This window comes from Populus euphratica, unplaced genomic scaffold (assembly GCF_000495115.2).
Source record: "Populus euphratica unplaced genomic scaffold, PopEup_1.0 scaffold2116.1, whole genome shotgun sequence".
NCBI lineage: Eukaryota > Viridiplantae > Streptophyta > Magnoliopsida > Malpighiales > Salicaceae > Populus > Populus euphratica.
In genome coordinates, this window is record NW_011501955.1 from 2764 (window position 1) to 28458 (window position 25695).

At 33.3% G+C, this 25695-nt stretch overlaps 2 protein-coding genes across 3 annotated transcripts; both read left to right on the forward strand.

Annotated features, from left to right (window-relative positions):
• Window positions 1–1907: 1907 nt before the first annotated feature.
• Window positions 1908–3071, forward strand: LOC105118656 (serine/threonine-protein kinase-like protein At5g23170). The gene has a single exon (XM_011016646.1). It carries the CDS (start codon window positions 1998–2000, stop codon window positions 3069–3071), a length of 1074 nt encoding a protein of 357 aa, XP_011014948.1. The 5' UTR covers window positions 1908–1997.
• Window positions 3072–8560: 5489 nt separating this feature from the next.
• On the forward strand, window positions 8561–14641 carry LOC105118655 (uncharacterized zinc finger protein At4g06634-like). 2 transcript variants are annotated; one of them, XM_011016643.1, is made up of 6 exons: window positions 8562–8817; window positions 9070–9128; window positions 9430–9629; window positions 11464–11553; window positions 12479–12622; window positions 14019–14641. In XM_011016643.1, exons 1-6 carry the CDS (start codon window positions 8720–8722, stop codon window positions 14553–14555), a joined length of 1128 nt encoding a protein of 375 aa, XP_011014945.1. In that variant the 5' UTR covers window positions 8562–8719; the 3' UTR covers window positions 14556–14641. The 2 variants fall into 2 exon arrangements, with proteins under 2 accessions (XP_011014947.1, XP_011014945.1); XM_011016645.1 differs by lacking the exon at window positions 11464–11553 and having other exon boundaries at window positions 8561–8817.
• The last annotated feature ends 11054 nt before the right edge of the window (window positions 14642–25695 follow it).

Here is a 25695-nt window from a genome sequence, read left to right on the forward strand (position 1 = left end):
ATATAAAATATTAATATTTTTATTTTTTTAAAATTTTTCTAAATTAACCCAAAATTTAACTTTTTAATTAAATCAACTCTCAAATCGGAATCGGGTTTAATATCAATGATTTTGAGCCACTGAAGCATACCCAAGAGATATTTGTTAATGCCGATGTGCTAGATTGGTTTATTTCTTGATAAAAAAAAAAAACTGGATACAGTTGAGGACAGTATGATTTATTTAATTTGAATTAAATTTGGGCAATCTCTTCTTCTATACGGGTCAAGATAGATTAAATCTATGAAAGTAACAATCATATATGTACCAATATTGGGAAGAAAAAAAAATACAGTATTATTGCGTTATTCAAAAATAATATTTTTCATTTTTTTGGAATTGATCGGTAAGATTCTAGGTTGTGCTTAGTTAGCAATTCATGTTTTTTTTTTTTTAAATCTATATTTTTTTAATTATTATCTCATGTTAGTAACCAAATGATATTTTTTAATTTAGACTTGTTTATTTATAGCATGCACTACATTAAACGTAATTTTAGTTGTAAAACTCAAGTCTAATTCAACAACTTTCTTAGCATGAAACTCGGGATTTATACGTGGTGCATCACATAAACAAACATAGCCTAAAGTCGTAAAACTTTAATCTAATTCAATAATGTTCTTAGCATGAAGCTCAAGGCGAGGTTAAAACGGTGCATCTCATAAATAAAGTTGTAAAACTAGAGCTCAATTCAACAACTTTCTTGGCATGTAGCTCGAGGTCCACATCATTGTTCAAAAATCCCGATTCTCCACTACCCCTTTCCATGTTCCTCCCTCCCTTGTACACTAGCCATTTTCTAAGTAGGTGCAGAAGTAATCAAGAATATGATGAACACCAAAGATGCACATGATTCTGGATAAAAATCATAGCTCAGATATCAAGTGATATGATTTGTATTCACTTAGGAGTACTGTCCTTTTCTCTTTGTATGGATTAAGCTGAAAAAAATAAAAAAATCTAAGAAATTTTTTAAGCATCCTTAGAACATCGAATCATTCTTTATATAAAACTGTCCTTTGAATCATGATAAACAGCAATCTTATTATAGGTGAAGTGTTGAACAAAACAATTACAGGTCAAACCTGTAAACTAATATCTTTAAACAATTAATGATAATTATAATTAATTCTATATGACTGAGGTATGATGTGGGTCAGATAATATTGTTTTATTATAACAGTAAAAGTAAAACGTACTTATAACATGAATAATTATTTGATATTATTAAACTTGATCTAATAAGTTAATTTTGAAATCTTTTAATTTGATTTATTATTATTTTTTAAGTTTAAAATATAATTGAATATGAATTAACAATGCATGACCAAATTAATTTCAGTGTGCAAAAGTAACCTGACTGACTATTAAAAAAATTATGATAATGAAATTGAAAAAAAAGAGATAAATATGATAAAAAAATATTTATTAACTCAATTCTTTGTCTATCATATGTTTAAAATAAAAATATATAAAAATTATTTGGATATGATTCAGTTGACTTGACCAATTTAAAGACAACTTGAATAATTATTAAAAAAGTTTAAGAAATAAATGAAAAAAATGAAATTAAAAAAAGAAGAGTTTCATTATTCACGATTCTCCTCCATGAACTCTCCCAGGTTTTCTTGATGTATTAGGTAATAATATTATTTTTTATACATGAATTATCAAAAATAATACTACTTGTTATACATGTATTAAAATTAATAAAAAGATGGACCAAGAAAATGTGGTGGGGGAAAAAATGCCCCCCTTTGTTCTTAACTAGGAAGATGCTTTTGCCTTTCTTCCATTATAATTTTCCTTTTCATGCCATCCTAAGCTCCCATTATTCTCTGCCTCCTACACCGCCTTTTCCTTTACATTTTGCAAGCCCTAGAAGCCAGAGCCAGTAGTGCTACTCATCTTTCTTTCACTTTTCTGTCAAACACAGCAAGTTGCTAAGAACAAGAAAGATGGATGTGTTTGACTATCAACAACTTGTAAAGGCAACTGGGAGTTTCTCTCCTTCGAGACTTTTGGGCAAAGGAAGCCATGGATCAATCTACAAAGGCATACTTGAAGAAAATAAGCTTGTTGCAATCAAGAAATCATCATCTCTTGGTACTGATCATGTCTCTGCTGACAACTCCAAGAAACTTGAGAACGAAATATCCGTGCTATCTTCCCTACATGAAAGTCCATATGTCATCAACTTTCTTGGAACGAGTCTTTATCATCACAACTCAAAGAACAGGGTTTTGGTTATGGAGTTTATGCCTAATGGTTCTCTCCATGACCTGCTCCATGTTGATGCCACTCCACCACCATGGCCTAAACGTGTAGAAATCGCTATTCAAATTGCAAGGGCAGTCCAATTCCTTCATGAAGGCAAGCCTTTGGTTATTCATAGAGATATCAAATCTGCTAATATTTTGTTTGACATAAATTGGAAGGCTAAGTTGGCAGATTTTGGACTCTCAGTGTTGCAAGAAGACTCATCAAGTCATGATCATGCAACTCAACCGGCTGGCACTCTTGGGTACTTGGACCCTTCTTACACCACTCCAAGCAAACTAAGCACTAAGATTGATGTCTTCAGCTATGGAGTTGTTTTGTTAGAGATCATTAGTTGTCAGAAAGTGATTGATGTCTCGAGGTCGCCATCTTCAATTGTTGAGTGGGCAGTGCCATTGATTGAAGAGCAAAGATTGATGGAGATATGCGACACAAGAATTGCACTGCCAACATTCATGGAGGGCACGATTAAGCACTTGTTATATGTGGCAGCACGTTGTGTGTCTTGCAAGGAAGAAAATCGTCCATCCATTACTGAAATTGTTAAGGGGATGGATAAGAATTGTTTGGTTGAAAGAGTACAAATGCCCAGTTGGACAAGTTTCATGAGGAGCGTGATACTAACGAGAAGGCCAAGAGAATTGGCTGAGCAATGGCAGCAGGCAAAATGTGAAGATGCAAATTGTGACATTTCTAAAGGGATGAAGGCATATTTATGGGAGATATTGGCTTATATTACTACACTCGAATAACCATTTAAATGTTGGACTTTTTTCTTTTTTCCTTTCAAAATACCACATTCAACAGTAGTTTTTTTTTTTTGTTGGCGAACTAACACAACTACGAAAAAAATGCAGGAAATCAGCTATTGAAAAAAGCGCAACCACCTCCCAGCAGCACGACTTGGTTGCGTTAATCCTAGCAGCGCGACGAAAAAAAAGTGCTATTTCCCAAATTTTTTCTTTTATTGTGTTAGTGTGCTATTTTTTTTTTTTTAAAAAGACTTAATTAACTATTGATATATTTTGGGCAATGACCAGTCAAGGGGTTGGCTGGCCACAGCTCCTTTCAGTTAATATAATTTGTGTGTAAAATCAACCTGCAGTGCACGTAGTCTCCAAACAGAAAATCCCCGAAAGTGGGTGCCCAAAGGATACAGCAACAGAGGTTAAGCTTGATGCCCTGTGATTCTACATGCAGTTATGTTTCTCCTTTCTTTGCCATGATTACATTGATGAAGATGGGTCGCACCCAGTTGTGTAAGCGTCATCTGTGCAGTAAGGAAAACCTTTATCTGCCCAAAGGGTTATATTATTAATAGCATCGTCCAGGAAGCCAGGAAGAGTGGGACGCAAGCAAACGAATTGAATGTTCCCGAAATTCCTTTGCGTCTCTCGATATCTTGAAATTCTTGAGTGTGCTAAGATCGCCCATGTATTGATGTTCTGTGACATGTTTGATTTTGTTTACATTGATGAAATATTGTTTCGTAAAACATAGTTGTATTTTGTTTTGTCCTGTCTCTTGTCAACCAAACACAACTCTGTCTCGTGTTCTCTGTCTTAGTGCTAATGTCTTTTTTTCTTATTACAAAATAATAATTAATCGCTGCCCTACAGACTAACAAAAGAAAAAGATTATGTGACATGTTTAATTTTGTTAATTACATTGGTGAGAAGTTGTTTCCAGACAGAAATTATAATAGTTAAGATTACAAGCTTGATGACATGCATCGTGAGAGCAAAATATAGTTTTTTGAGTTTTGTTTTGTTTCAACACAAATCTGTCTGCACTCTCTACCTTAGCACTGTCTTTTTTCTCTCACGAAATATCGATCAAATGCTACCCTACAAACAAACAAAAGCAGAAGATTCATTACCGTCATGTATCTAGCTTCTGTAGCGCGCCATTGACATGATACAACGGAGAATTTTGAGGAAAAATTCGTATTTTTCGATCTTATATACAAGAAATTAACTAGCAAAAATCGTGATGCAGTGAGCATTAGAGACAAAAGATACTGTTCGATAAAGATAATTCAGGAGGTTCTTCCAAGACTGTTTGAGAGAAGTGGCCAAGATGCTATAACAGCACAGCCAACAAGATAATGCAAAGCCATATATTGATCCAGTTGCCAAGGGATTTCTTGAAGCAGCAACTAAAGATGCGCTTCATGTTCGACCTTTCTTTAAACCTCCCAGTAGTCTTGGCTCAAAGGTTAACCCTAAGCTCTCGGCGGGTTTTCTGTCATTCAATGTCTGCACAACAACATGAAGCTAGCTCCTACAACAATTGATGGATTCCATACACGAAGCATTTGATGAATTATCACCCCTTAGAGCTTAACTAGTTATGTCTTTCTAAGCCAGTGAATGTACATTAAATAAATTATAAAAAAGTACAAGCAGTTGAAAAAGAAGATAGGGCATGATAACTAATTTATAAAATTAAAACTAAAGAATAAAAAGAAAAATGAGAGAAATGCTATTTTATTAAGAGTTTTTTTTAAAGATATACCTTTATAGTTTTTATTTATATTTTTTATATTTATGTATAATGCTTAAAATTAGAAGCCTCTTACGATGTCTCAAGTCCTTGATAATAAAAGAATTAAACTACTAAAAAAATCATAATCTAATAAGGAATCTAACATTCTAATTAAATAAAAATTTTAATAAATTAGTCTTTTATAAATTCTTTTTCATCAAAGATTCATACATTAACTATAATTCATCTTTTAGCTATATTAAATTTTTTTATAAACTCTAAATCCTATTAGCCTAAATTCTAGTTAATATTGAACTTTAACACTTCCCCTTAATACCAACTGTCATTATTTTATTTTATTTCCTCTTTTTTCAAGATGTCTTGCTTTAATAGTGTTGATGTTGTTTATATTTCATCAAAATTTGATGAAGGTAGTTCACTATTATATTTAACATTAATTTTATTTTTTCAAACTATTTTTGTGTTTCTAAATATTCAACTGGATTCGTAACTTTTTCAAATAAGATTAATTTTTGGACTTGTACGTTTTCAATTTCTTGTAGCTTATCTTTAATGTTACCAATTAAAACAAAAATTTCATTGTAATTAATTTCTTATTTTTTACTATAGCTTTTTTCTTCTAATCTCACCTTGTACCTCTCTTTTTCTCTTTTGGTATTCTTCTTTTCTTTATAGATTCACTTAACACTTATTGACTTTTTTTTTTTTTTGTCTATAAACCAATTTTCATATGTTATTTTTCTTGCAATCTCCTCATCCATAGCAATTCTTCATTTTGAATCATTTATTGCTTCTCAAAATACTAGAATATCACATGTAGCAAGATAACGATATAATGTTACATCTTTAAATATGATTAGTTATCTCATATAATTCATTAAGTCTTTTTATTTTTTTTAGTGGAGTGCCCTACTTGGAGCTTTCACTAGAAAAAAAAAATTAAGTTGATTGGTGTTTGTGGAGAAATAATTATAGGTTCTTGATGATCTTCATATCTTTTCTCATTTTCATTAAAAGTCAGTAAAAAATAATATTTTTCACCATAATTTACCTGTCAATCCCATACCCCTTTTTCATTGAACTCAACATTTTTACCAATCACCATCTTTTCTTTATTAGGATTGTAAAGTTTGTATCCTTTAAACTTTTGGTCATAGCCCACAAAAATTATCCTTTTGGTCTTGTCATCTAGCTTGGTCCTTACTTGATCATCTACATGCACATAACCAATGCTTCCAAAAACTTTCAATTAAGAGACTCTTGGTTTTCTTCTACTCCATGCCTTTTGTACTTGAATCATGCCATTCAAGCTTTTAGTATGACATCTATTTGATAAGTAGATAACACAATTTAAAGTTTTATCAAGCTCCATGAACTTGTTTTTGTCTCCACCCATGTGGTTACTAGCTCCATTGTCTAGGTATCACATGTTCTCTTTGTCTTGCATTCTTTCATTATGCACTAGTAGTAGAGTGGCTTTTTTTTTTTTTTTTTATCACAAGATTTGTATTTTCCTCAACCCTCTTAGTTAAATTCTAGCAATTCCTAGCATAATGACTTGTATTTTGATACTTCTAACATTTAACTTTTGATTTGTCAAACCTGCTATCAAATTTAGATTTTGGATTGCTATTACCAGTTGAATTGATCAATTAGTTCCCTTCATTTGGTTGACTGTTTGATTTGTTAAGGTTGCCTTGACTTTCTCTTTCAAATTTTCTTTTTTTCTCTCATTGGGAATATCCAAAACCATCTTGCTTTGAAAAAAGTGCTTGTGCACCCATATCATCTTGAATTTCATTGATTTTTTTTTTCTCATGGGGCTTGCAATTTTTTCATGAGACCTTGTATTGAAAGAATATCCATATTTTGCATCTCTTCTATTACGACCACCATATAATAGAACTTTTTTTGCAGCGAGCGTGAGATCTTCTCTACCACATATGTCTCTTCTATCTTCTCCCCATATCTCCTCATTTGATTACATATGACTAATACTCTCGCAAGGTATTTTGAAATATTCTCTAATTCAAGTGTATGTAACTTTTCAAAGTCACCATGTAGTTTTTGTAGACGTACCTTTTTCATATTGTCAGCCTTTTAGTTTGATTCTTGCAAAACTTTCTATGCTTATTTGGTGGTGGTTATATTGACCACTATCTTACAAGTGATGCCATCTAGATATTAATAGTTGATTGTTAGTGCTAGTTAATTCTTTCTTTATGCCTGTTACATGGCCACCCTTTGGGCTGAAGTCAATGTTGCTCTATTTATAAGCTCCTCAAAACATTTTTTAATTATATGCCATATATCTTGGGAACCTAACTAAACTTTTACTCGAATACTCTAAGTTTCATAGTTGTTCTGTGTCAACTTAGGACATTGAAGTAGAAAGTTTGAATCGACCATATTTAATAATCAAACCTAAGCTCTTATGCTGCTTATTGAAAAAGAAAGATAGAGTGTGATAACTAATTTATAAAAACAAAGTTACGAAACAAGAATAAGAATGATATTTTATTAAGAGTTTTATCAAAAGATACATCTTTATAGCTTTTATCTATATCTCTTTATACTTGTATATAATATTTAAGATTATAAAAAGCCTATTTATAGGCCCTAGTTCCTAGATAATAAATGAATTAAATGAATTAAATTACTCAAATAAAATCTTAATCTAATAAGAAATCTAATAAGAAATTTAATATTCTAATTAAACAATGATTCTAATAAACTAGTCTATTACAATTTTTTTTATTAGCTTAAATCTTAATTGATATTGAATTTCAATACAATTTTTTTTTTCTATTAGCCTAAATCCTAATTGATATTGAATTTCAACACAAGTATGGAAATATAAATTATATACAGCCTCGCATGAGCTAAAAAAAAAGGACAATATTTATTGTATTTGGAATTTTGAATTGTTATTTATTTTTTTAATAATAACCCATATTAGTTTTAAACATCATTTTAATCATTTTAAACAGTTGAGTCTAAATAAAAAAATTCAACCAAATTGATTTTAATTGAATCAATTTGGTTTTACCAAAGTTTTATTAAAACTGAATAAATTCAAATGAGCTATAAATAAATAAATAAATAAATAAAATTGAGTATTTTTCATTGAAGTCTTGATTTTGTGAGACAAAAATGAGCTTTTTGTTTAGATTTGATTATATATAGTCTCACTTTTTTAGTTTGATTTTTGGTTGGGTTTTTTTTTAGTTTCTAAAATTTGAAATCAAAACCAAATTTTTTTTTTAATTTTTTCTTTCTTTAGTTTAAATTTAATTTCTCAAATAATGTTTTTGGTTAATTCAAGTTTTTTTTTATGAATATTCTAAATAAATCATTTATTTTTCTCACCCAATTGAAATATTAAATTTTTTATTAGTTATTAATTTGGTGCTTAGAATTTAAAATTTTAAACAAACTTACCTATAAATAACTACATTTAAAATTCTATAAATTAATACCTTTATAATCATGAAAATTTATGAATTAATTAAGATACTATTTAAACTTTATATTTAAATAAAAAAAGAATAAAAATATCATTTAATTAAAGTTATTAGTTTACCAAATGTTAATTTATAGTTGATGAACCTAGATCTATTAATTAGATGAGCATGATGGCAATAACTTATCAATTAAGAACTGGATTGCAATCTCTATCATATTCAGGTTACTGATTTGTAATTAACCAAACTAACATATAAAAAGTGGATTACTGAGGCAGCCCAGCCTTGGCTTTCCCGAGAGACAGGGACACCGTTGAGGCTCTGTACTGTTCATCTTCCTTCTATCTACTTGTACCCCTCTCTCATGCAAACCCTAACCCTAAACCTCAATTAAATCAAAGTACCTTTTGCTTTCTTTGAAGAAAAAGATGGAGGCTCATCAACATCATCAGTTCACTCAAAATATATTCGAGAGACGCCCCATTATCAAATCAAAGACTCCTGCTGTTAAATGGTTCAAAGAATGGTAATTTCACTAATTCTCTTATCTTTACTTTTTGTACAATTATATTTCTTTCTTTTCATTGTTATTTGTTTTAGGTTTCTGATTTAGGAGCCAGAAGACTCGATTTTTTCGTTCAAGCAATGATTTTTTCTTTTCTTCTAGCTCTTCTATGTTTGGTTTCTTTGGAGATCTAGGTTAGGTGTTCTGTTTTTGGAACTTGGGTTGATGAGAGTTAAGCAAACAATCTGATCGATGCTGCTTTTGTTGTCCCAGGGTGCCTCAAGATGTGGTGGCAACAGGTGGAAAGTGTTCTCTTTTCAAATGGGTAGCAGGTAAATTATTCAAGTCTGAATCTTTTTTTTTCTTGTTATAAATAAAATCTGATATGTTTCTTTGGACAAATCTATTGAGAAATCATCAATAATATACTTGTCTCTTGAGTTAATAGCATTTCAATGTAAACAATGTAAGACTTGGCAATTGATTTGCTCTGCTGAGGTTTTGTTATGTAGAGCCTTCTTGCAGTCATGGAAGATAAACTTTTTGAGAGCTTTTTCAGTTGAATGAAATTTTATTTATTAGTTTGATTATGCTAATTTTACTTAACTCTCTTCTTTGATCTGTTACTTACAGAGAATCATTTGAATGTCTTGAAAGAAAAGGCAAAAGAGCCACCGGCACCGGAGCCAGAACCAGAGCCTACTACTGAAGTTCTTTTCCTTTGCAGTTTTGAAGGGTGTGGAAAGACCTTTATTGATGCAGGTGCTTTGAGGAAGCATTCTCATATACATGGAGAGAGACAATATGTTTGTCACTATGAGGGATGTGGAAAGGTGCTTGGCTTAACCTTTTTAGGTTTTATTTTGTTTCTTGAAGATATTGTGATTTTTTTGGTGAAACCTTTGATTGTTTGTACCTTGTATGTATGCCATATCATGTTTACTTTCTTGGTTCAATGTCTATGTTACCTGCTATGATTTCAACTGAGATTTTGTTCATAGATGAGCTGGCATGAAGCTGGACTCTGCCAAGGTTAAAAAAGAGGGCAGATCCTCTTGTGGAAGTTTTGAATTAGATGATTGGAATACAAAACTCTCTAGTGAATCTGAATGCATTACATCAACTGTTTTTACTTTACAGCTTATTTTGGATCTTAAGTTGACCTTGCATAGTGATTAATGTAAGAGATTGTTACTTGTCTGCACTCCACCTATCTGTACTTTTGCAACAACTCTTGTTCTCAGTCAATGAAAAAGCATTCTTCTCCATCATCTTACAATATCGTGAATGAATTCTTCTCCTCAACATACAATGAAGGCAAGAAATCATAGTGTTGTTGTCAAGAGTATTCTGATTTTCGTTTTATATGGATCTTCTATTCCATTGAACTTTTATGTTTAAGTGCATGACTTCTGAGGTCTTGTTATGTTTTTGGGATGGCTTCGTCAAATTAATTGATGTTAATCTGAGAGGGAAAGATCTTCATGCTTCATTGGAGGTTGGATTATTAATGTAATTGAACATAAGGTTCTTGTTTTGTGTTAATAGTTTCTGTCAGATATGAAGAATTGTTTGAAAGATAGATTGATTTCAGGGCTATCTTCTATGGTTGGTGGTAGAATTGGTTAGTGGAGCAATGGGAGCCTTGCGGGATAGGGAGTTCAGGTCAATAGTTTCTTTCTTGAGAATTCATCGAGTACTGAATTCATTGAGCCTTGTGGGATAGGGAGTTCAGGTTAATAGTTTCTTTCTTGAGAATTCATCGAGTACTGAAAGTGATTGAACTCGGTTGATGGGATGTGTTGGATTTCTTATAGTGATATGTTTTAGGATAATTCCTTAAATAAAGTGTCATAATTCTAGGATTGGTGCTTTATTTGGAAGTTCATTTGCTCTGTAGGAAATCCATGGTGTTTTGTTTTGGCTGGTTAGTGACCATGGGAATTTTGTAGACCAAAAAATATGTTTAGCATGAAGTATCTTTCGATTCCCTGGGGACGCATGCCCAAGCAGGAAGATCTGATGTTCTATTGAATTCTTTTGTTTGATGTGCCTACTACATCCTTTGTCTTCTTGTTGTATGGAATTACTTGGATTTATTAGTAGAGTTGGACAAGGGTACTAGAAAAGACAATCTGGGTAGGCTGGCCTGGCTTAGAACCCCATTCTTGGCTGGAGAACAAGTGGACTGGAGTTGGCGGAATGGTAGAGCTTTTATGCTGTTGACATTAATTCAGATGCATTTCTTAGATCATTACTTTCATGGCTGGCTGCTCATCCCTGTTTTAATTGGAAATCTTAAATGCTTTTTCAAAAGACTTGAGTTATTTTTTTGGGCTTTTAGCTTGATATGGAATTGGACTGCTATACCTAGATGCCACAACCAAATTTATATTAAAATTTTATTGGACTTGCCAATGCCACCAACACTAAATGGGCAAAACAAGAGTGGTCAAATTTATTTGTTGTTGAAAAACGAACCTTCATATATGGCATAGATTTCTGTAATGATTGAGCCGGTGTATGCATAAGTGTAATTTTTTAGCTAAAAGCTTATTTTCAATCTATGTTTAGCTTTCAAATGCTATATTTCTCACAAGTTTTATTTTACTCTTTCCTCTTTCTAAACTTGTATTATGGCATTTACGTGGTGTGTATATGCTGCAGAAATTTTTAGATAGTTCCAAGTTGAAAAGACACTTCTTAATTCATACTGGTGAAAGAGATTTTATATGTCCTCATGAAGGCTGTGGTAAGGTGATGAATCTTTCACTAACTGTTTTCTTGTAATTAGTTGACATGTTGATGGTTAGATTGCTATGTTCTCTATAAAAGTAAACTTATTTATGTTTCTTGTGTGCCCAAATTAGTCTTCCATTACTGTCTTCCATTCAGGTTTCTTATTATTTGTAAGTCTCATTTAACAACCAGTTTGTTGATTTTTCCAAATTCTGCAATTATACTTTGAACCTATATTTTAAGTTCAGCAATTTGGAGACAGTTAAGTAGTAAAAAAAATTCATTTCCAATTTCAATTTTGTTCTTCATTTCTTGTTTTCATTCTCTAATGGAAAATTGGATATGCATCTATTTATTAAAAAAATAAAAAAATAATGTTTTTATCTAAAAACAAAAGACTGTCATCTTTACATGTTATTTTTCATTCAGACAGTGGTGAACAACTTATAAACAGAAACTGGGTTTTCCAAATTCATGGGAAACAATCAGTTGGAGAAACATCACATTTGTGCAAGAATTCCTGATTTCCTTTTTCAATTAGAATTGTTTTATAAAACAGCTCCAGTCTTTCATAACTTAATATGCCTTGGACTACTAGGTTTCGAGGCTGGATAGGTTATGAAACCTTCTTTCCCTCTGCACTTTTTTTTTTTTAAAGAAACAGGGAAGGGGTGGTTGTTTGTTTGTTGATTGTTGCACTTGGCAGATGGTTGGGAGCTTCAAAGGAAACAGTTGCTTCAAGTTGAGCATGAATCTAAGGCAGAAAACTGTTGTTTTCAGTGTTCTAGGCTTTGTGAGAGATATCATCTGTGACTGATTGATGACTTATTTACATTATTGTATGTCATGTGCTTCGGATGTCTTCTTTACATGTGTTGTGGTGGATGCACCACTTATTATTCAGTGCAGTACTTCTATCTAAGCTTGATTTTGTTTGATGCAGGCATTCTCCTTGGACTTCAACTTGAGATCTCACATGAAAACACATTCACAAGAAAACTATCATATCTGTCCATACTCAGAATGTGGAAAGAGATATGCTCATGAATACAAGCTGAAGAACCACATCGCATCTCATCATGAAAAGGTTGGTTCCATTCCTTCACTTGTAATGTTTTTGATGTGCCATTCCACTGTTCATTTACTTTCATAATTGGTAATCTTTTATAGTGGGGATCAACATAAACTATGCACTCTGATGCTCGTGAACAAATAGATAATATTTGCAGTGTCTTTCATATGGTGAAGGCATAGTTTTCCACCTTGATGCATTCATTGACTTGCATTGATTTTTTTTAAAATAAAGCACTTATTGTATGCAAGACAATGTTGTGGAGATGACAAAACCTAAGATTTTGGAGGTCAGTTTGATTTAGATTTAGTTTTCCACCTTGTTGATTGATTTTGGGTCATTACTCAATTTTAAATGCTGAATGTCTTGGAATCCTTGAAACTATATCACATACCATACAGGTCAGATTGATTTAGATTATTGTTTGGGATTGATTCACTCTTGCAAGGATATTTTGTTGGATTATATTTGTTTTTTTTTTTTTTTTTTTGTGGGGGGTGGTGCAAGGATATTTTGTTGTATTATATTTGTTTTTTTTTTTTTTTTGGGGGGGGGTGGGTTAGGGGGTTGGCCCAAGTACTAGGTTCTGTTTGGTATGACTTCTGCAAATTGATTTTATATTTTAATTTTTGACTCATGCAAAAGCCATAAATATGTTGGGTTAGAAATAACTTTTGACCTCGACCCGTTTGTTTTTCAGGAATTAGTTTTCTTTTGAAAAATAGTTTCCTTAGAAAGTGGATTATTTTCTGATGTTTGTTAGTGACATGGAAATTAAGTTGAAAAACAATTTCTAATATTTGGCTATGCCATAAAAAATGAGTTAGAAAAAAGTTTGTTACAAAATTGAGTCAAAATTTTGATTGAATCAAAAGTGAGCATTTTTAACTTTTGGATTCTAAGTTATACGACATCCATTTTTTTTTTAAAGTTACTTTGAGTATTTGTTTTTTGTTATTATCAATCATAATTCTAACTTAAAGTTATTGAACTTAGTTTTTAGCAAGTTATTTATGAAGAACAATTTTTGAATTATGAATCAAAATCTAAAGTCACTTTTCATAAGTCGTAGTCAAATGGACTCTTAAAATTCTTGCAACTCATTCAAGGATTAATCAGAATTAAAAAGTTTGCACAGACAAGAATTTTGTTGCATTTTCTGTTGGGGACTTTGTATCTAATGATCTTTTTGAAGATACATTTTTTATTGCAACTCAAAATGTCACATGAATATGTTCCATCACTTATCGTGGAATCATCTACTTTACAGGCCAAACCATCCTTCTATTTTTAGCGCATCTATTCTATGGATGAAGTCACTGATATGATGGGGGGCTTTTAGTTTTAGCTTGTTACTTCAGTTTACATGAAAAATGCAATCTGAATCCCAGAATCTTCTTTAATTCTACAGAATCCAACACCGGATGTGGTGAGATATGCTACACCTCCAGAGAGGATACTGAAAAATCCCAAGCCTCCTTCTGGGGTTTATGGCTCTGCTTCATCAGATAGACCATACATTTGCCCTTACGAAGGGTGTGAAAAGGACTACATCCATGAATACAAGCTCAAACTTCATCTGAGAAGAGAGCATCCGGACCACATGGCAGATGAGAATGCTGAGAATGCAAATTCTAATGCTGATAATGAGATGGATGAAGCCAGTGATCAAGATGCTTATGGTGGAAAGCGAGTGAATGGGAAAAGCCAGAAACACAGCAGGCCCAAGCCAAACTTGAAGACGCCTCCTGTAAAAATCAGACAACGGAAAGGTTCAAGTTCATCCCCTGCCACATTAAATGTAGTGAAAAAACCTTGGCCAGTTAAGGATGACACTTATGAAGAAGACAGTGAAGAAACCGAGGAAGAGGATCACGACAATGCAGAGGATGGATGGAGGTATGGAGGAAACGAGGACGATGATGAAGAGACAGAGGATGAAGACTAGGGCACCCTGTTATCCTTTGGGGTTTGTGTTTGTAATAGTTCTCAAAATAAATGCTAAAATTTAAGTAAATTCATATTTTCCTGGGCTATATTGTCTCATGCTCTCTCCCTCTACTTCCACAACAGAAGCCATTCTTAAATTTTTGCCCGTTGCCATTCTGCCTTCCAAAAGATTTTTACCCAAACAAACGCAATCATTTGCTCATGCTCTCTGAAAAATTTATGGTTAAGAGAAATTATTTTGTCAGGATCTACTTGGAGTGATGGGTGGAAGGCAGCCACATTCTGCCTTTCTCAAGATTGACGAGCAGAACAGAAGCCATTCTTAAATTTTTGCCCGTTGCCATTCCGCCTTCCAAAAGATTTTTACCCAAACAAACGCAATCATTTGCTGCATGCTCTCTAAAAAATTTATGGTTAAGAGAAATTATTTGGTCAGGATCTACTTGGAGTGATGGGTGGAAGGCTGCCACATTCTGCTTTTCTCAAGATTGATGAGCAGAATCTCTGCCAAAACTTCCTTTAGCCCTGCCAAATCTTTACTTCTAATGAGGATTCTTCTCTGGTGAGGTTCTTAGAGTAAACTTTAATTAGAGTTCTATACAATTGTAATTAAATTTGAAAAGATATTCTATTTTATCGCAAAGGTGGAAAGATTTGGATCATAGAATATCTGTTTTCTTATCAATAGTCCATTGAAGAAAGTTATGGGTCAAAAGGCAGAAGTTTAATAATTACTTAGTTCTTTTTTTTTATTCTCATAGGTAGCATTTCTTTATTTAGTTATTGTATTTATGCTGTGTCGTGATGATCATCTACCCATGCTCATGTGTGTATCTAGAAAATACAGGGAGATACGAAATTCTTGTTTTTTATTAGTGAAAAAAATCAGATAGGAGTTGCCACCTAATATTTTGATCACTAGGAATTCTAATTGGTCTCAAAGATCAAGTATGAGGACTAGTTGCGTAAAGGAAAAATATTAGCATCTCAAATACGCCCTACTTAAGGTAAGCTGCATTGTTTAATTATCTAATCAAAATCTAAGATTTGATCGTGTTTTCTAATTGTTGGTCCTTTTATGTTTCAAGAAAAGCCCTCTTCAGTAAGAAGGTTTTTATCTTATGAGGTAAAATCTAACCGGTCTAATGTCTATAAAAGAACTATCTTTTTAATATCAAGAGTAAGTTTTATGTATAAATTTGTAATCTTAGATATTAAAACAAAACAAAATATTTTTTTTTATTTTTCTTGAAATATTGGTCAAGTTCCCATGACTTTAATAAACTGATTATTAAAACCAAAATACATGCTAAAATATTTTTTTTGTGCATAAAAAATACCATGATTTTTTAGCTTCGAGACACTTAGCTATATGCACAAAAACATTTTTTTTTGTAATTGTTTTTTGTATTTTGGAAGTTTTGATGAAAATCAAGTATTTTAATATCAGATTTTGTATTTTTAGCAATATAAAAACATTGCTTGACATTAATTAAAATGACATAAAAATACGTGGGAAAATTATAAAATTATAAAAAATATTTTTTGATTTTGATTTTTAACAAAAAAACTAGGCCGGACTTGGCCCAATCATCCGGGTTAGGCCTGACCCAGCCCATATATTATGGGATGGACTCAACCCAGCCACGTGGGTTGGACTAATGTTCCAGCCTATAACCAATAAAAGGACTTAACACAACACAATAACTAACTAATTAGTTTTCATTTGCCGCAGAACATGAATTGCTCATGTTCTGCATGCAAATAAAGATGAACAACTAAAAAAACATCAGGGGAGCGGAGAAAGTTACTTGGAGTGGGAAAGCACGATTGCGATTGTCAGTGGTGGTGGAAGGTGGAGGTGACAGCGACAATGTTTTCCTTCCTTCTCTCCTCTGTTTCTCTTCTTAGCTCCCCTCTCCTATGTTTTTTCTATTATATTCTTTTTTTCTCCTTTGTCTCTTCGAGGCTGTTAATGGCGGTTAGGTGGTGTGTTGTGGCAGTGGAGAGGAAGCACGGTGGCATCTGTGGTTATTCTTCTCCTCTGGTTTTTTTTTCTCTATCACTTCCCGTTCTTCTCTGCTTTTTTGATGGCTTCCCTTCTTTCTCTTCTCTATTCTTTCCTCTCTTTTTTTTTTCTTTTTGGTTCTACCCTTTCAGTCCCTTTCCCTTCACTCCTTTGTCTCTAAAAAATGTTGTTTCTCTCTTTCGGTCTCACCTTCTTTTCTCTCTAAAAAAACTGTCAATCTCCCTCACTTTCTCTTTAAAAAAATCCTTCTAGCTCTCCTTTTTTCTTCCCCCTATCCTTTCCTTTCCTCCTTTCTGTATTTATAGGCACACAAAGAGAGGGGCACCTTACCTCTGCCACAGAGCAGGGTAAGGTGGCTACCCTGCCATTGTCTTGGAGTAGGGTAGGGGCGGATAATGGCTTTAGGCTCTCATGGTTTTTCATCATGATGGTAGGGTATGTGTGGGAATGGGTCGTGTCGGGTTTCCTGGGCAATTGGGGTGGAGGGACGGGGAGTGCATTGCAGGGGAGAGTAACTTCTTCTTTCCCTGCCTTTGCATGTGCAGGGGAAGAAGAAGAAAAAACAGTGCCGCCTAAAAAAGGACACTGTTTTGCTTTTCTCTCTCTGTTTTTTTTTTTTAAAATGATGTATGAAACGACATTGTTTCTTCTAAAACAAGTCATTTCATTTAAAAGGAAACCGATGCCAAAATGTCAAATTTCAAGTCAGTCCTTCATTTTATACGCGTTTTTCATTTGAATCCTTGGTCTCGGATTTCTTTAGTTAAGTTCCCGATTGAACATCAAAATTCAATATTTATGTAACTAAGCCCTTGATTTGATCAAATTAACTCTTAAAAATTATAATTTGATCCCAAAACTTTAATTCCTTCCAATTAAAGCCTAAATTGACTTAAAAATCAATTTTTATTATGATCAAACCTTTATAAATTCAATTAAACCTTCAATAAAATTTAATTGAGTCCATAAACATCTGAATTTGTACTTTCCCCCCTCAAATCAAATTTTCTTCATCAACATGGCTCTCATTAGTCAATGATATACTGTCAAATTTTAATTTTTGCATTTTCAAACCTCCTCAACCAATTTTTGACCATTTTCTAGGTGCTCTGACATCCTTTCTTCATTGCTATTACTTTTGATATATTTTTATTGATTTTTTTCTTTTTTTTTTCTTTTTTATATGGGGACCTAAAAATGGGTTACGATAGTGTCCAAAAAAGAAAAAGAAAAAAAAGAATGGAGATGGAGATGGAGATGGTGGAGACAAAAAGTATATGTCCTGTATTTTATCTTATCCAAAAAAAAATCCTTTTATATTTCATTTCACGTTTTCAAAGCATAAAAATTTATTCCGAGATTTATTTTATATCTTTTTCTCAATCTCTTCAATCAAACATGTTTTTCTCTCTTCTATATCTATTTATTCTTTTTTTAAAATATTAATCACACACAATTTATAAACAAAGTTATCATGTTTATTTTATGAGAATCATGTAATTTTTAAATTGCTCATCTTAAAATCATTACTTATTAAGCATCTAGCTTTCATTCAACCCCATGCTATCGTCACCTCAACACTCCCACCATCTTTATTGTTCCTTCCTAATCATTTTTTTTTTATCTCCAACTATTATTATTATTATTATTATTATTATCATAACGATCGTATCTTTATATAATCACCATAAAATATTATTTTATATAATTACTTATCACATATTATAATATTTTACATGTAAAATATTTAAAACATTAAAATTACACATTTTATAAGTGAAATACTTTACATCCTTGACATACACAAGCCTTTCAATTTATTAATTATTTTTCTTTACTTGTTGACCACCTATTAAAAAGATTTTAATTGTATCTATAATGATTTATTCATTAACTTATTTGTTTTGTTTTATAGCCAACATAATAAAAACTAGTCAAATAATATTTAATTTACTTCATAAGAAAGAAAGAAAACAATACTTAGATTAGAGGGTGTTTGTTTTAAGTAAAACATGTTATAAGAATGCTTTTTGAAGTATTTATATTTGTTTTTTGTAAAATATATTTTATAAAAAAACAAGTCAACATAAAATATTTTACATTCTAAACTAAGTTCATGTACTGTTTAAACTTGGTTTATTTATTAAAAAAACTATTCAATGAGTTTTTGTAAATTATTTTATGTATAATTTACACATAATATTATCTAATAATTTTAATTACCACCACCTCATCACCATGACATTCATCTTTGTAGCTATTGCCCAACCACCGCCATAACCTCCATCATAGATCCAACTACAACCCCCACCACTCCATAACCACAATGACCTTATTACTTTACCACCATCACAACCCTCAACACCACCATCACCTCTACCTCTACCTCAACTTATATCTCTAGATCATTATGTATGTCGCACGTGTGTGGCGTCGCGGCGAGTTTTTTATTTTTATCTGGAAATGTATAATATCTATCTGGAAAATATAGAGGGATAAGAAAATATTATCTTTTGTTGGTGGAAAATAGATTGGGAGTTGCCACCTAGTATTTTGATCACTAGGAACCCTAACTGGTCTCAAATATCGGGTATGGGGACTGGTTGCGTAAAGGGAAGGTATTAGCACCCCAAATACGCCCTACCTAAGGTAAGCTGCATTGTTTTATTGTCTGATAAAATCTAAGGTTTTGTCGTGTTTTCTAGTTATTGGTGTGGTTTAAGAAAAAGTCCTCCTCAGTAAAAAGATCCTTATCTTATTAGGTAATTCTAACGTTAACAAAAGAATTTACTATCCAGAATACGTCTTATGTATAAGATCGTAACCCCAAATATTAAAAGAAAAAAAATAATTTTTTTTGTAATTTTTGGAATATTGGCCTAGTTCTCATGGCTTAAATAAACCGGTTATTAAAACCAAAACGCATGCTAATACATATATTTTTTGAAATTTTCTTTGTTGTATGAAAATATGATGTGATGATTTACATATATCTATATATTGAAGAGATTAGGCCGTATGTATGAAAACAAAATATTTTTATTTTTATATTTTTTTAATGTCTTAATAAAAACCGGGTATTTTAATACTGAATTTGTATCTTTACAATATAAAAATACAAATCGATATTGATCAAAATATAGTAACAAAATTATGAAAAATCACAGATTCTTTGAAGAAAATTTTCTGGATGGGCCAGACCCGGCCCAAAAGGAAAGTGGGCCGAAATCAGCCCAACATATAATGGGCCCCTTTTTTACAAGGTTAGTCTCAGCCCAACCCATGCGCTGGGCTGATATTTCAGCCGAAATAACCGATGTATTGGTTGCTGGTTACTGTGCTGAGCACAGTAATCAGTGAATTATAATTAAGTGGTTACTGTGCTCCACACAGTAATTACCTAATTATATTTTCGTATAGTAACCACGCATAGTAACTAGTGAATTATAATTAGGTGGTCCTTGTGCTCCACACAATAACCACCTAATTATATTTTATTTGCTGCAGAATGTGAATTGCTCACGTTCTGCATGTAAATAAAGATGAACAAAACTGGACAGAGGAGAGGGAGGATAACCTGACGATGGTGTTGGCAGTGGTAGTGTTATGGCGGAAATGGTGCTATTTCACACGGTGGAGAGAAAGAGACTAGGGAGAGAGGTTACTATTCTTCTCCTCCTTTCTGCTCAGCGTTGCTGCTTCTCTTTGTTGCTTTTATTCCCTCTGTCAACAATGTTCTTCCCTTTCTGCAGTGGTTTCGTGGAGGTGTTTGTGGTGGTTGCTGACCGGAGCATGGCTGAGATGGTGGTTGGCCTTTGTAGTGCGGTGTTCAACCTTTCTTCCTTTTCTTCTCTACGTTCTTCTTCAACTCTGTTCTCCTCTGTTTCCCTTTCTCCTTCTACTCCCAACTGTGTTGTTGTTGACTAGGAAGATAGTGGCAGCTGGTGGTGGTGGAGAAAGAGCAGTATTTATAGGCAAAAAGGGGAGCGGGGAAGGCCTCGCTGTGCATGGAGAGCAGGGGAACATCGGGTGAAGTCTCCAACAGGCGTGGCTTTCCAGGGCACGCCAGGTGAGTTCTCTAAATAGGGGGCGTGGGGCTTTAGCAGCATGCGGGAAAAGGAACAATGTCAAAACGACACTGTTGAGTTTTTTTAAATTATTAATTATTTAATTTTATTTTTGTGGGGGGCTCAAAATGGGTTACAACAGATGCCCCCTTTTTATAATACTTACGGAGCAGGGATTTTGCACAGTAAGTTTTACAAAGATAAACAAAATTGAACTACCGTAACTGATCTTGATTGACCTGAAACTTTGTATTTACAAGAAATCCTCTTTGACCCGAAACTAAGATCAAAACTCAGTCTTCTCAAGATCGCAATCTGGCTATCCTTGAGCCTCTAACTTTGGTTATATTAACCTGGCATTCCATCTGAGATCCCTTCTGGCAATTTTTTTTAGCTAAAAATCTATATTGGTAGTTTGGCCAAACTAAAATCCCATCTTGCGATTTCCCTTAGCCAAAGCTGATATCTGTATTGCGGTTGGGCTAACCTGAGATCCCTTTCGGCGATCCCCTTTAACTAGAACCATTATTCTGTGTGCGGTTGGGCTAACCTGAAATCCCATCCGACGATCCCCTTTAACTATAAGCAAAAATTTATTTTGCAACTCAGTCAACCTGGAATCCCATCTGGTGATTCCCTCTTAACCAACGCTGAATTATGAGATCCCTTCTGGTGACCTCCTTTAAGCAAAACCAAAAACTATATTTGTAGTTCGATCAACCTGGAATCCCATCTGGCGATTCCCTTTAAGCAAAGCTACTTGAGATCCCATCTGGCGACCTCATTCAACTAGAACTAAAAATATATGCAGCTTGATCAACCTGAAATCCCATCTGGTGATTCCCTTTAATCAAAGTTACCTGAGATCCCATCTAGCGACCTCATTCAACCAACACCAAAGAATATGTGTAACTTGGTCAGCCTGAAATCCCATATAACGATTCCCTTTAACCAAAGCCACCTGAGATCCCATCTAGCGATCCCTTTTAACCAAAACCAAAGAATATGTGTAACTCGGTCAACCTGAAATCCCATCTGGCGATTCCCTTTAACCAAAGTCACCTAAGATCCCATCTAGCGATCCCTTTTAACCAAAATCAAAGAATATGTGTAACTCGGTCAACCTGAAGTCCGATCTGGTGATTCCCTTTAACCGAAGTCACCTGAGATCCCATCTAGCGATCCCTTTTAACCAAAACCAAATAATATATGTTACTCGATCAACCTGAAATCCCATCTGGCGATTCCCTTTAACCAAAGCCACCTGAGATCACATCTAGCGATGCAAAACAAAACATTCATGCAATGATTTATGATTAGATGTCATGCATGCATTCTTACCTGGTTTTGAAACATAGGTCCCATCACCTTCTCTCGACATGAGCTTGCTTTTAAAGTCGTATGCTAGATTTATTTTGTGTGCCGCCTATCATATCTTTGAGAAGAAGTCTTTGACCTTAAGTAGCTTTTCAAAAATGTATGATTTGTTATTGCCTTCTTTGTCATGCTCTTGTCAAATGCCTTTAGCTTAATTTTTTAAATCTATGGGCTTCCATCCCATTTAAAAATACATAAAACATTTCATGAAACATCTCTTATTGCCCCCTAGTGTAGGGGTGTGATCCTATTTTGGGCTTTTATATAAAGAAATTCATTCAGCCAATGATAAATGACATGACGAAATGATTGATGTCTTCTCCCAAGTGTAGGAGTATCGAAGTAATAAATAACCCGGCAAGACCGGGGTCGAACCACAGGGAGGTTAATTGTACAAATTATAGACAATAATTGTAAACAACAACAATAATAACAATAACAACAACAATAATAATAGTAGCAATAATAATAGTAGTAATAGTAGTAGTAGTAGTAGTAGTAATAGTAATAGTAATAGTAATAGTAATAATAAAAATAACAATAATAATTATAATAAGGAAAAAGATGGAGAAGAAGAAGAAGAAGAAGATGAGAACTTTGAGATGGAATATTAATGTAAAGATTAAACAATGATAAGAACAAATGTCAAGGTTAGAGGTTCTACTAATGGTATGTCAAACAAGTATAATATAAACTCTTATTATTCAATTGGAAACCACACACAAAGGAGGTTCCAATCGGATTATAGATTGTTAACATGATTACATTAGTCATCTTATTCAATTAATACTAATACTTGTAAATTTCATCAAGCATTCATGATTATAACTTATGTTAACAACAAATCAAGTTCCTTTCATAGCTCAGGTGTCGGTTATACCATACATTATGGGCTATGAAAGTGCCAAGCATTTGTTGTACCAAGTGTTATACAACATAAATCAAGATTAGTCATTTAACAAGCAAAGTATTAAAGAGTGAACAAGATAACAAATATAAAACATGTTAGTATTGAAACATTAAAGTCCATTTTAAGTTTACATTATACTTATTCTCACACCATTAGTGTAACCTTTTCACCTTGACATAACTAACTTAGCTAGACATAATGAAAGAAAGCAAAATAGATAAACAAAATAAGAACATAAAGTTAACTAAGTAAAGGAAAGGAAATGAAAGGCATAAACTTGATATTAATGAAAGCAAAGCATAAACATTACAAAAAATGAAAGCAAAACATAAACACTACAAAAAATACAAAGAGAGAAAGGAAGAGCATGATCTTGATCTAGAAACCAAGATGCCTAAATCCATGGCAAATGCCTCCTTTTATAGGCCAAAATTGGGAACTATTAATTTGATGACTAATTGATGAGTGGGTGGCCAACTCTTGACTTGGTGACAATCCTTATCTTTTTTTATCTACCCAAAATGTCTTTGAAACGTCCAAATTGGAGCCACTCGAAAACATGAAAGTTGTAGGAAATTGTCTCAGCTTTCTTGTGTAAACAATTCAACTCATTTGGACTTCTAGAACGTCATATATGGCCAAAATACTGAACAGTGCTCAGGCTGGAGGACAGATTGAGGCTTCTTTGTTGTTGCAACCATTTGGACTTGAAAATGACCTTTTTAGATCTTGGGATTTATATGAAAGTTGTAGGCCTATGTCTTACCTTTCCATCCATATAAAATAGACCTAAATCTGAAATCTATAGCTCCAGATATGATCCAATTACCAAACAGTGTTCTGGTTTGGATTGCCCCGACATCTCTTTTCTAAGTTTGGCCATCTCTTTGCCTTTGCAATTTAAGTTCTTAAAGTCATCAATCAATCCTTTCATTTATATGATAGGTCTGCATTTAAAATGAACATTTACCATAAATTAAAGGTATCTTATATTATTAGATATATTATTATAAAACATGCTTTAGTTAAGGAGTTATTGATACTTCAAATGCAAAATGATGATATAAAACCATGATAAAAATGCACTTTTGAGTACTAATCAATAAACCTTTTAGTGAGTGATGAGACAATTAAAAAACGCACTGTTAGGACTAATGCACAATTGAGTGTTATGAGATCAATGCAAAAAGAAAGTCGATGGCTAAACTTTGCTTTATTGATTTAGGAGCCTACATCAAGCATAATATCTTTTTACAGAGTCGGAGTTCACAGGCCTAACTAGATCTGCTCCATCCATTCTAGCCAACTTTAGCGCTTCTCCTGAGAATGCCTTTTTTATTATGTAAGGACCCTTGTAATTTGGTGACCATTTGCTTCGATCTTCTCTGGGTAATGATAATATTTTCTTCAACACTAGATCCCCTTCTTGAAATACCCGTGGTCTAACCTTTTTATCATATGCCTTGGCCATGTGTTTCTGGTAAAGTTGATGATGACATATTGCAGCTATCCTCTTTTCGCTGATCAGGTTTAGTTGTTCATATCTCACTTTAGCCCACTCAGCCTCTTCTAGTTCGGAATCCATCAATACTCTCAACGACGGGATTTCTACTTCCAATGGCATCACTGCTTCCATACTGTACACCAGAGAATATGGGGTAATCCCTGTCGAGGTTCGGACTGTAGTGCGGTATGCATGGAGAGCAAATGGCAACATCTCATGCCAATCTCTATACGTGACCACCATTTTCTGAATAATCTTTTTTATGTTCTTGTTGGCGGCTTCTACTACTCCATTCATTTTTGGCCGGTATGGCGAGGAATTCGAATGCTTGATCTTCCATTTGGTACACAACTCCACTATCATTTTGCCATTGAAATTCTGTGCATTATCGATCACTATCTTTTCTGGAGGACTTTATCGACAAATCAAGTCCTTTTCTACAAACCTCTTCACTACCTTCTGTGTTACGTAGGCATACGAATTTGCTTCCACCCATTTTATGAAGTAGTCAATAGCCACAAGGATGAATCTATGCCCATTGCTAGCTTTTGGGTTAATAGGACCGATTACATCAATCCCCCACATTGCAAATGGTCAGGGAGATATTAGATTAAATAATAGAGTTGGCGACGTATTGACCTTATCACTGTAAACTTGACACATGTGACATTTCCTGACATAATCGATGCAATCTTTCTCCAATGTCATCCAAAAATAACCCGCCCTTTGTATTTTCCTTGCTATCATATGCCCGCTAGCATGAGTTGAGCAAATTCCTTCATGGACCTCTCGCAATACCTTTCTAGCATCTGTCTCATTCAAACACCTTAGCAAGGTTTCATCAAATGATCTTTTGTATAAAATCTCTCCATTTAAATAGAAGTCTATAGCCAGCCTTCTCAAGGTTTTCTTATCCGTTTTAGAAGCTCCCACCGGATATTCATGATTCTGCATAAGATTCTTGATATCATAATACCAAGGCTTTCTATCTATTTCTCCTTCAACTAAGCAACAATGAGCTGGGTCGTTTCTAATATCAATATGTACAGGTTGTACCTTTGACACGACTAAAAGATTGATGTTTTCTTCCAAGTGCAGGAGTGTCGAAGTAATAAATAACCCGACAAGACCGGGGTCGAACCACAGGGAGGTTAATTGTACAAATTATAAATAACAATAATACAACAACAATAACAATAACAATAACAATAATAACAATAATAACAATAATAATAATAATAATAATAAGAA